This window comes from Acomys minous (assembly GCF_964271855.1).
Source record: "Acomys minous genome assembly, chromosome: 9".
NCBI lineage: Eukaryota > Metazoa > Chordata > Mammalia > Rodentia > Muridae > Acomys > Acomys minous.
The window spans coordinates 45,113,146-45,125,690 of record NC_140490.1 but is presented as its reverse complement, the minus strand read 5'-3'; the positions used below and the strand labels follow the sequence as shown (position 1 = coordinate 45,125,690).

Sequence of the window (12,545 nt, the reverse complement as noted above, 5' to 3'; positions counted from 1 at the left end):
AGCAGATGTCCCCAGGCAGCCCTGGTCCAGATGTTCCCTTCCAGCCCTCCCAGCACACCTGCACCTCCTGGCAGGGATGAAGATCTAAGGAGATCCTGTCTCTGTCCCTAGCAGGTGCTGGAGCCCACACGGCCAGGTGCAGTCTGAGTTTGCAGGTGTGCACCCAGAGAGAGTTGATGGCGTAGTGTCATGTCCTCCTAAGGCTCTCAGATTTAATCCTCTTCCCTCAGCAGAAAACCACAGAGCACAGTTGCTCCTGACATTGCCACTGTGAGAGTCCCTGACCTCAGTCAGCCAGCTGGAGGCGCCATGGATATGCAGAAACCTCTGGACTTTCCCATTACTTGTTGAAAACAGCAATTAACATATAAAAGCCACTACAGCAGGACTGACTTTAAAAAAAAAAAAAAAGACTTATTTTGTTAATTACTTTTGTGTGTGTAGTTATGTGCACAAGTACAGGTGCCTGAGGGGGCCAGAGGGGAAAATTGGATCCCCTGGCACTACAGTTACAGGCAGTTGTGAACCACTCAATTTAGGTTCTGGGACCTGAAGTTGGGTCCTCTGAAAGAGCAGCAAGAGCTCTTAGCTGCTGAGCTGCCTCTCCAGCTCCAGCACTGATTTCTCATAGAGCAACACTACAAAAATGGTTTCTTCTTCCTTTTTAAAAAATAGTTGATTTGTGCCAGGCGTGGTGGCACACGTCTTTAATCCTAGCACTCGGGAGGCAGAGGTAGTTGGATCACTGTGAGTTCGAGGCCAGCCTGGTCCATAAAGCGAGTCCAGGACAGCCAAGGCTACACAGAGAGACCTTGTCTCAAAAACCCAAAACCAAATATATATATATGTATGTATGTATGTATGTATGTATGTATGTATGTATGTATATATATATATATATATGATTTATTTTTATTTTAATTGATGTTTTGCCTATATGTATGTCTGTGAGAGGGTGTTGGATTCTCTGGAACTGGAGTTACAGACAGCTCTGAGCTGCCATGTGGGTGCCGGGAATTGAACTCAGGACCTCTGGAAGAGCAGCCAATACTCTTAACAGCTGAGCCATCTCGCCAGTGTCCCCCTCACTGCCACCAAATGGTTTCTTCTAACTATGGAAAAGTTGGGGTTTTTTCCCCTGGAGTTATTCATTGCTTATAATTATTTCCTAACTTGGATCTAGAGAATTCCAAGGGAATTTTTATGCAGTGGGTAGTCGTTTAATCAAATCTTTGCTTTTTCCAATAGTTAGAGTCATTTAATTAGAAAATATTTTTGTAGCCCAGTGTGGTGGCACATGCCTTTAATCCCAGTACTTGGGAGGCAGAGACAGAGGCAGGTGGATCTCTGTGAGTTTGAGGTCAGCCTGCTCTACAGAGAGATTTAGGACAGCCAGGGCTCTGTGTAACAGAGAAACCCTGTCTCGGAAAAAAAAAATAAAAAAGAAAGAAAGTAAGAAAATATTTTGGGAGCAATTATTAATTCAAATCTCTCTCAGTAGCAGATAGAAACTATATAATCCCTGAGTAGCCTAAGGGAGCAAAGACACAAGGCTCTGAGATAGTGCAAGGAACGAGATAGCTCCTGGCCTGGGGTACAGGCCAGGTGAGCAGGCCAGCACGCCATTCTGATTTATTTACTTATTTTATGTATGAGTGTTCTATCCTCTATCAGCATGTACACCTGCAGTCCAGAAGAGGGCATCAGATCCTAGTACAGATGATTGTGAGCCATTGTGTGGTTTGCTGGGAACTGAACTCAGGACCTCTGGAAGAGCAGACAGTGCTCTTAACCACTGAGCCATCTCTCCAGGCCCAGCTCTCCATTCTGAATTTATGACCTGAGTTTCACTTCTAGATCTTTAACTGGGATCCTGAAAGTGACAGCCTACTTTGTATCTATGTGACCTCCTGCCCCCACCCCCACCATGGCTGTGAACTTTAGTCTCAGCCTCCTGCCCCCTTCAGCATGAGACCATCTGGGACCTGGCAGAAAGTACAAGACGATATAGAACACTACCCACCCAAGGCTAGTATACCAGAACCAAGATGCTGTCTCAGAAACTTCTGAATCACAGAGGTAGACAGACATCAAAGGCATCCCTGACTGAACCCCTTCTGAGGCATAAGAAGGGCAGAGAGGGACCAGAAGCTACCCACCTGGAGATCAGAGATGTCTATTTTCTCCCGTACACTGAACTTCTGGCCCATGAGCCTTAGTTTGGGTACACAGTAGAGCATCACATTGTTGAACTGCAAAAAAGATGTCATGGGGAGAAGTGGCCACAGGAGCCCCTCTCAGGGGACCCAACATAAGCTTTCTTTAATGTCATAAAGCAAAAAATATTTTTAAAATGTGCACTCATACCTTTAAGAACAACACTCAAAAAAAAAAAAAGGTAGGTTCTGAGACAGCAATGGCCCCACAAAATCCCAGAGACTAACAAAAAAAAGCCCAGTTCCAGGAAAAGGTTATGTCTTTGAGAGTGGCTGGCCAGGGAGGTCCCGGAAACCTCACACAGTACTACAGGCCACTGTCAATGCTACTGGTAGCCCTCCAGAACTTGATGATAAGACTCTACTGTTGAAAATACCGTATATTTGAGTCTTACAACATGGAGAAACCAAGTCAGAATTGAGTTGAATGCTTTATCCCTATTGGATAGCTTCTGTAGTGCTGAAAGATGCTATGCACCTTACCAGAGGAGATAGGTACCCAGCTGTGAACCCTGTAAGTTCCAATAACAACTGGCCTAGCAAGGCATGCCCAATGGTACAATAGTGGCGTGGATGTCATAGGAGTAACCAGTCACTTTCTGATTTGATTGAAGGCTCATTCCACAAGATGAAACCCATACCCAATACTATTATTGAGCCAAGAACCTGTGGCTAGATTATGTCACAGGCCCTAGGTTAAAACAAGGGAAACTTGTGCTAGGTGTGGTGGCACAAGCCTTTAATCCCAGCACTCGGGAGGCAGAGGCAGGCGGGTCGCTGTGAGTTCCAGGCCAGCCTGGTCTACAAAGCGAGTCCAGGACAGCCAAGGCTACACAGAGAAACCCTGTCTCGAAACTCCTTCCCCCTCCCAAAAAAGGAGCTAGAGGAAGAAGAGAAGTAGATGTAGAAAAGTGAAAAAGAGAACCATGTTTCTTTCTGTCAGGTACTCAGGTGGATCCCTCACTGTAAATCCTTCCTGTCTTTCGCTCTCCCTGTAAACCAGAGTTCTGTAGTGCTGAAAGATGCTGTGCGCGTTGCCAGAGGAGATAAGTAAGCATAAATCATACTCATGGTTTACGGGTTCTGGGGACAGCTGGAATCCTGATGTTTGGCAACCGTTCTTTTTATTTCTGGTTGCTGGACTCTTTCATGGTAACTGAGGTAGATCAAAGAGAACAGAAATCCTGGATACAAGGCTCATAAATACTAGATGCTTGCAGATTCCAGGGCACGGCCACTGGCAAGAGATAGCTCATGTGAGGGAGGCCACAGAAGAGCCCCTCCTTCTTGGGCCTCTGAGTCTTTCCAGGATTGCCCCAGGCCTGAGAGAAAAGTACATGAGGGAGTTCTGTGGCTGGGATGGCAGCCTGGCTCACCAAGAAGAGGTGTCGGTCCTGAGTGGTGCCATTCTTGGCTGACAATTTCTGGATGTTTCCCTCCTTGATCAGCTCATTGGCTGGGTTGACGATGTCCTCTTCTCCACCTAGCTGCTCATACACCTCTAAGAGCTTGTGCATTTTCTCCTGCAAGAGACACAGAGACCTAGGGAACAGCTGCGGGCCCAGAGGTGAGCGGGGAGCCGTGCACTGTAGCAATGGAATGACTGCCAGCGAAAAGGGAGGTAAACACAGGGTGACATTTGAGCTGGGTATTAAAGGGAGACTAGATGCTCACCACTCAGAGAACAGCAATAAATAGCCCTGGGCTACTACATGCTAGGGCTGTTCTACACCATTCACATTGTAATTAATTCTAGCACGAACTCTATGAGGTGAGAGGCACTGTTATCCCCAACTTTACAGACAAGGAAACTGAGGCATATAGGAGTCAGTTGACTTGCTATGGCCCACACTGGGCCATTCTCCATGTCACTCTCCCCCAGGCCTGGAGGGGAAGTCACAATACACAAAGGTACAATAGGGACGAGGTTAGCAGCTCATGGCTCTAGCTCTTGGTTACAATTCAACACTACTCAAAGTAGAACAGAGCCTGTAGGGACTTTGACAGTAGCAACATAGGATGTGGCAGGACCTGCTAGGCCTCATATGTCCTATCCTTGGACTTGTGATTTCTACATAGAAGCAGGCAGGTCGGGCTGGCCCTTCTGTCTCTTGTATGGATGCCATAGATGCTAGTGGGGCAAACAGCACAGGATGCATGGGACCCTGGAAGGCAGGGAAGAACCTATGAGCTTGCAGGAGCTGGCAAGTATTTAGAGTCGTCAGGTGTAGTCATGGCACATCCTGGGGAGGCGGGGCATGCATCTGGTTTGCAATGGGAAGGTGGGCATATACCTACCTGTTTTGCATAGAGAGGCTGAGCATGTACTTGGTATTACTAGGGGTACTAGGATATGCATCTGGCATGTCCTGGGGAGACTGGGTATGTATGTGCTCACTGATGGGGCCCACCTGGAAGCAGGGGTGAAGGTACTTGCTTATCTGGCCCACCTCCTCACTCTCCCTGCATGTTCTTTGTTTCCCTGCAGCCATCATCTGAACTCACCATCTTCCTAATGGCAGCATTGGAGTGGTCAGCAGCTGTGGAGATGAGCTCCAGGGACCCTGCATGAGGAGAACTGAGTGAGCCTGGGCATGTGGTAACACGTGTTCTCACTGCAGAGGCTGACACTGTTTCCAGTGGGAGCCCTTGTTCCTGCATTTGGTCTTTCTCAAGGTATCCCAGCTACTCCAAAGGTCTGGTGCAGAGAAGGGACAAGGCCCGGAGCCATTTGCTGAGCATGCTGTGGCCAACACCAAGTGGGACCCACAACTCTCTTGCACAGGACCCAGCTCTGTGCCATCCACCAGTTACGTTGGTCATGACTCCTGAACTAAGAGTGCCTTCATTGTGGGGCCTATGCTGGAATCTAAGCTCTGGATGAAGTCAGTGTTTGGCAGTGCCTTCTCTGGAAATAGCATCCTTCTATGTGATAGCAAAAGACTAAATCACTTTCCTAGCTATTAGTCTCTGTTCCTCTCTAGCCCCCACCCGCCCCTCCTCTAGAGATCCCCCCCCCCCCCGACACACACACACACACTCAGCCTTTCTGCCACCTTCACTTACTCTCAGCATCCTTCCGGTCTGCGGCATCCCTGGGGAGCCTCTTCAGATAGTCCTTGAGCAGCAGCTCGTATCGGGGGACCCTCTGTACAGGTTCCAGCATGTGATGCTGCAGTGTCAAGTTCCCGCACACCTCCTGTTTCTGGGGGATTGGAGAGCACACACGGGGTCACCCGTTTTGCCCCTGCTTCTGGACACCACAATCCCTGGAGGTTGCCTGGAGCTGCCTGCTTTTCACGATGTGACGACAGAGGGAGAACTGGAACTCCCTGGGTGGGCAGGCTTGGGCTGAAGAAAACTAGTGGTAGGACAATACCTCCTCCCAAGGAAGAGATTCCTACTCCTACCCCAGGTCCCGCCACACTCAGGTCCACGCCCCTCACTGTCAGGTGGAGGCCAAGCTCCGCCCCCATCCCACCACCTCCCCCCACCCCCATCTGTCTTCATGCCTAAAAGGCGCTCAGAGTTCTTCTGCAGAGCCCCTGCAGAAAGCCTAGCCCTGTACTGTCCCTCTCGCTGCCCACACCTTCCCTCCTCCCTCCAGATCACAGCTCCCTTTTGCCACGCTTCAGTGCCTTCTTGCTGCAGGCCGCGGCCGTCTGCACCTTTCATCGTGCACACAAGCCCTCCGGCCGCTCACCCTGAGCACCCCTGCCATGCTGCCTGGCTCTTCTGCCTTTGCCGTGTTGACAGCTGAGAGGGCCCGCCTGCTGTTTCTTTCCCTGTCCACTGCCCTGCCCCTGGCAACTTCAGGGCCCCAGGATGGAGATGGGCTCAAAACTCTTTAGGGTGCAACAGATTCTGGGGATCTGAACTCAGGCCCTTATTCTTACAAGGCACTTTACCCATCAAGCCATCTTCTCAGCCCTTAAAACAATTAGTTAGTTTAATTTGTTTGTTTGTTTGTGTTTGTTTTGATTATTTTTTGTTGTTGGTTTTTCAAGGCAGCGTTCCTCTGTACAGCCCTGGCTGGCTGACCTGGACTTGCTTTGTAGACCAGGCTGGCCTCAAACTCACAGAAATCAGCCTGCCTCTGCCTCCCAGAGTGCTGGGATCACAGGCATGTGACACCACACCCAGATTGTTTGTTTTTTTAGTGAAAGTTACACTTGTGAAAAAGCTGAGTGTTGGGGCTGAAAAGACAGTTCAAAGGTTAAGAGCATTTACTGCTCTTGCAGAAGACCCAGGTTCAGTCCTAGCAAGTATATGGCCAACGGCCGTCTGAAACGCTAGTTCCGGGGTATCTGACATCCTCTCCTCACTTCCTTGGGGACCAGACATGCATAGAGTTCACAGACACACATGCAGGCAAAACACTCATACACATAAAATACTTTTTTAAAAATCTTTTTTTAAAAAAAGTCTGTTATGGTGCTCTCTTGTGATCCTGGTGTTGGGATGTCAAAGATAAGCATGTGGGCCGGGCGTGGTGGCGCACGCCTTTAATCCCAGCACTCGGGAGGCAGAGGCAGGCGGATCGCTGTGAGTTCGAGGCCAACCTGGTCTACAAAGCGAGTCTAGGACAGCCAAGGCTACACAGAGAAACCTTGTCTCAAAAAAACACTCAGCACCAACCTCTGACACTGACATGCACATATACATGTATGAGCATACTTACACACATGTACTTAGGCATCTATCACATATACAAATTATTTCAAGCAAGAACCAAAGATATTCATAGGGTTTCAAAGCATCTCCCTGAAAGAAATTTATGAATAGAGGGAAGAAAAAAAAAAAAAAGAGCTTTGCTCCAGTGAAACTCACAGAGGAGGTACAACCCAAATTGTATCATGGAAAAAAACCACAGCTAATCCCAAAGCCAGGAAATTGCCAATTCCCTCAAGAGGACAAGGCCACAGCCTGTCCTAGAGGGAAGGACTCAACCTGATAATGAGAACAGTGTATGGTCCTAGTTTATCTTATGAACCACTAAGGGGGAAAAAAAGAGTAAAGATAGCTAGGGGCTGTGTGGGTTGTTTGGACAGTGCTGTGACAGCCCAGTGAGGGTCTTGAGTTCAGTCACCACTGTGGGCATGTGGGAGACAGTCAGTCTCCTTCATGCTTAACAATGAAGACTGCAGCATCGGTAGACGTGTTTCAAAAGGACAGTAGTCATCATATGTGCTTGGAGGGGATGGTAAGCAGGACAGAATATCTATAATGCCTATAAATCTATCTTTCTGCGGTCATGCCTGGGCGTGCTGTATGCAGGCGTATCAGTCGCTGAAACTTGCTGGTCAGCCCCAGAATCTACCTGTCCCCATGACCTTACCCCCTGAAGGGCCGCTGGCCAGCTCCAGCATGGCAAACACGGCTCTGGCAGGCCCTGTCCTTCTCCCCGATTCCCTCTGCCTTGCTAAAAACCATTAGATCACATTCCTAAAGCTGGCCACCAAGGTCTACTCCTTTATTTGGCCACTTCCTCCTCCTGAGGCTGACAGCCAAGGTCCAGCTAGTAAAGATTTGAAGTCCAGCAATCAAAACCCTCTCTTTTGGTTCACCTAATTAACACGCCCAATCAAAACACACCGCCGAATCCTAGCCCATTCTAACACAGGCCTCTCCCCTTTTTCTCCTCTTAAATGTAACATATGCGAGGTCATTTGCTGCTGTTTTTCTGCCTGCATCAGAAAGCAGCCACTTTAACTTGTCTTCCCTGATTAACTAACAATCTCTCTGTGAAAGCATGTGTTTGGGTGTAGTTTGCGTCTAATCTGGGGTCCAAAAGGGAACCTCTGGGGTGTGTGTGGGGCGACTCCTTTACCCTCAGCCCCTGGTACTAGGGTTCAGACACATGCCACCCCACCTGCCCTTTCTTGGTGCTAGAATTCCCAAACTCAAGTTCTCAGCTCTTTCTCTAGTCTGAAGTTGGTCAATTTTATAAATGCTTGGTAAAAGTTTGGATTTTAAAAAAAGATGTATGTATGTATATATGTATGTATGTATGTATGTATGTATGTATAAGCACTCTATTGCTAGTATGCCTGCATGACGGAAGAGATCATCAGACAGAAGAGGGCATCAGATCTCATTAAAGATGGTTGTGAGCCACCATGTGGTTGCTGAGAGTTGAACTCAGGACCTTTGGATGAGCAGCCAGTGCTCTTAACCCCTGAGCCATCTCTCCAGCCTCACTTAGATTTTTAAAAAAGATTATAATTTAATTCCAGGTGTGGTGGTACACACCTTTAATCCCAGCACTCGGGAGGCAGAGGCAGGCGAATTGCTGTGAGTTCGAGGCCAGCCTGGTCTACAAAGTGAGTCTAGGACAGCTAAGGCTACACAGAGAAACTCTGTCTTAAAAAACCAATACACAAAACAAAACAAAAAATTTTAAATATACCTTGGATCAAGCAAAGGATTTCTCCAGAGACCAAGGGAAACCCAATGGTCATTTGATCCCATTTTGTTCAGGTCAAGGTGTCTGGTCTTGGCCATGGCCATATGCATAGCTTTTTCTCTTGTGGGCCATCCTATGCACTGTAGACATGCCCCAGATTCCACCCTCCAGATACCAGAAGCAACACCACTGTCAGCAGACTCAGCCCTGGACTTTGCAGAAAATGTCAGGCCAAGGGGTGCAACCATGGCTGTGTCTAACAGGAAGTATCCCCCAGGCAGTACCCAGTGCTCAGGGACAACACAAGGCTGAGGCAGGCAATGCAGACAATTGTCATTCGAATCTTGGAGATGTCTTGTCACCTGTAGACCCGCCAGACCCAAGAGCCTATATGGACAGGGACAGTGGCCTGTGCTCAGGCTGAATGCTGCCTCGCTCTCTAGAGGGCGCTGTTTATGGGAGCTCCACAGCACAGATGAGTCTTGCACTACATGCTTATGTGAGAGTTTAATGTCCTAGTGTCTCGAGAGAGCTGAGATGGGGGAGAGGGGACAACAGTGTAGCTGCTTATGCATGAGGACCTGAATCCAACCCCAGAACCCATGTAGAAAAAGCCAGACATATTAATGCAGCCTTGTGATCCCCAGCACTCCATAAATGGGGTGTGATCGTTCATACTTTTATAATTCCAGCTCTAAGGAGGTAGAGGTGGGCGATTCTGAAGTTCAAGGTCATCCTTGACCATATAGGGAGTTCAAAACCAGCCAGATCTAGAGACCTTGTTTTGTTATTGCTGTGGTGGTAGAACTTTTGGTTTTGTTGTTTGTTTTTGCTCTAGACATGGTCTTAGTATGTAATGCAGTCTGGGCTGGAACTTGCTATGTAGACCAGGCTGGCCTCAAACTCACAAAGATTTTCTCGTCCCTCTATCTCCTGAGTGTTAAATTAATAGCACATTTCTAGCCTGAGACCCTGTCTTTTAAAAAAATCTTTTCGGAGCTGGGCGTGGTAGCGCATGCCTATAATCCCAGCACTCGGGAGGCAGAGGCAGGTGGATCGTTGTGAGTTCGAGCCCAGCCTGGTCTACAAAGCAGGTCCAGAACAGCCAAGGCCACACAGAGAGACCCTGTCTCGAAAAACCAAAAATAAATAAATAAAATCTTTTTGGAGTTAAAAAATGTGTATGCCCCACTCCTGGGGCCCTACCTGGATGCTGTGGATGATATCGTTAAACTGCGGAGAGCGCTGGGTCCAGGTGCTCACCAGTCCCATCGCCCTGTCAAAGTTTTTGACATACTCGCCGTACATTTTCAGGAATGGAGCCAGTTTCTGCAGGATGTCTCCAAGTCGAGGGTTTGTGTCCCTGTGTGGAGAAGCACGGTCGCCGGATGAACAGTCTAAGTATGACGGTGCTGACAGTTCGTGCTTTGATGGTAGGCACATTGGTCACCCTCTCTGAGAGTGCTTCCAACCCCTCACTCCCATATTGCGGAGTAGAAAATAGTATGTCATTGGACATTAAAAGAGGATATCTCTAAATGCCTCAATGGCACAGGCTGAGGCCCAATGCCCAAACACCAGGTCATAGCAGTGGTGCTGCCCTTGAATGGTGCACCACAGCTATCAAAGACGGTCAGTGAAGTGCCACTCTAAATACACACGGATTAGAAAGGGTGGGTCTATGCACTGCTGCCAAAGCCAAGGAGAGGAGAGGACTTTGCCCCACCAATGATGAAAACTTCTGAGTGCATCGAATGGACAAATAAATTCTAGGAAGTAAACATTATAATAATGGTTGTGTGGTTACTTCCTCTGCGTTAAAACATCCCTTACAGAAGGGAGGCTCCTTAAGACTCAGGAAGTAAAACTTACCAGACTCAGAAAGTGACCAAAACTTCAGGAAGCTCCTGAAACTTACAAGACTCACAAGGCCTCTTCCCAACTGTAACTATTGCTTGGAAGAGACTTTCATTCTGCCAAGCTTCCCTCAAGCTGTGAAGGAAACTCCAGAAGTGTAGTTTTCATGAATCCCTCCCCGCCCCCCCCCCCCCCCCGTGCTGTGGCCACCTTTAAGTCACCCTTTGTGCAGTAAGTAACCCCAATAAACTCACTGCTTCAACCAAGGTGGTATTAAGTGGATTTTTTGGGGGAGGTCTATCATTGGCACCCTATCTTGGTTATGCCTATGAAGCTGTGCACAAGGGTTTGATTTTATAAATTGAGAAACCAGGGATGGAAGGCAAGTGGCTCTGTGTCATCATCATTACAAGACTGAGGAGATCCTGTGTGGACTTATGGTAGGGTCTCTAGGGCATGGAAGGAGAAAGCCCGTGCTGCCACACATGGACTTTGTCACCAGAAGTACACGCCCAGCTCTAAGCACCTGGAGGACACAATGCACTCCACTCTGTAGCTTCTGAAGATTCACAGAGTATCCCAGCCACCCACTGAAACAAAGATGACAAAGACCCCAACTACCCAAGCCAAAGTCAGGAGACATGAGCGGCATGTGATCCCCACAAAGGACAGCAGGCAAACTTTAAGCCTCCCAAAATGCAGGGCGGGGTGTGTGGTTAAAACCGGTGGGCCTCTCCCATGGCGTTGCATTAATCGTGGCTTGCCTCTTTTGCTAAAAATAGGCAAAAGCTAAAGGTCACAGAACACAGAGGACCTGGAACCACTCCTGGGAGAATGTCATTTTTAAAAGCAAAGGTAGAAATGGGCTGAGAGGGAAAATAAAACCATCAATATTGTTCATTGTTTTGCTTCCAAATGGCCAAATCTCATCTAGATCCATCAACTTAAGAGACACCAAAAGCCTTGACTGGAGGCCACCACCCAGGAAGAGGTGGGGCTGGGGTTGGAACCAGAACCTCACCAAGAAGGGGCCATCCAGGCCTCCATGAGACAGTCCCCCACTCCCAAGAAACTGCCAGGCTTCCAGACAGATGAGCTCCAGGCTTTGGGGCCCTGTGGGTATCCATGGACCACACTCACCACTCCTCTGTGATCCTCTTCTGCAGCTCAGGCAGGAGGAACTGACCGTGGAAGCAGTAGATGGAGGAGATGTTAGAGAAGATGCCAGTGGTGACTTCTGGAGGGATCCCCGCCTCTGTCAGCTTGGTGCAGAAAACCTGAGCGAAGAGAAGCTCACAATGGCCACTGAGTATGAGCCACCCGGACAGACACCTGCCACAGGGGTAGGCTCTTGGGTTCCTTTCACTTTAATTTAAAACTTCCATTTTACTCAGTGTGGTGTGTGTGTGTGTGTGTGTGTGTGTGTGTGTGTGTGTGTGTGTGTGTGTGTAGTGCAGATACCTGTGTATATATATGCAGAGGCCAGGGAAAGACATCAGTGTCTTTTGTTTGTTTGTTTGTTTTTGTAGACAGGGTTTCTCTGTGTAGCCTTGGCTGTCCTAGACTCGCTTTGTAGACCAGGCTGGCCTCCAACTCACAGTGATCCGCCTGTCTCTGCTTCCCGAGTGCTGGGATTAAAGGTGTGTCTTGCTGCCATTCCCCACCACATTCTCCCGAGGCAGGGTCTAGAGCTCAGTTAGCAGCTGGTAAATCCCAGCAGCCCTCCTGTCTTCACACCCCCATGGTGCTGAGGTTACAGCTGTGCACTATTAAGGGATCTGTCTATGTTTACTTTGTGTCTATGAGTGCTTTGTCTGAGGTATGTCTACTATGTACCCTGTGTGTGCCTTGTACAGCCAAGCCTCTGGAACTGCAGTTACAGGTTGTTATGAGGCCCTCCATCGGTGCTAGGGAACAACTCAGATCCTCTGGAAGAGCAACCAGCATCGTCACCACTAAACCATCACTCCATCCCCCAAGTGTGGACTTTTTACATGGGTACTAGGATCCAAACAGGTCTTCATGCTTACACAGAAAATGCTCCGTGATGGCTACTTTTATGTCAA

At 48.5% G+C, this 12,545-nt stretch overlaps 1 protein-coding gene across 4 annotated transcripts in view; it reads right to left on the bottom strand.

Annotated features, from left to right (window-relative positions):
• FGD3 (FYVE, RhoGEF and PH domain containing 3) overlaps positions 1-12,545 on the bottom strand; it is a 66,177-nt gene that overhangs the window by 18,518 nt on the left and 35,114 nt on the right. For all 4 annotated transcript variants that reach the window (XM_084796084.1, XM_084796083.1, XM_084796085.1 and 1 more), the window contains exons 5-10: positions 11,620-11,756; positions 9,829-9,985; positions 5,283-5,421; positions 4,722-4,780; positions 3,593-3,739; positions 2,160-2,252 (exon numbers count right to left, since the gene is read on the bottom strand). In XM_084796084.1, the coding sequence (XP_084652210.1) occupies positions 2,160-2,252; positions 3,593-3,739; positions 4,722-4,780; positions 5,283-5,421; positions 9,829-9,985; positions 11,620-11,756 (732 nt within the window). The remainder of the gene's footprint in view (positions 1-2,159; positions 2,253-3,592; positions 3,740-4,721; positions 4,781-5,282; positions 5,422-9,828; positions 9,986-11,619; positions 11,757-12,545) is intronic.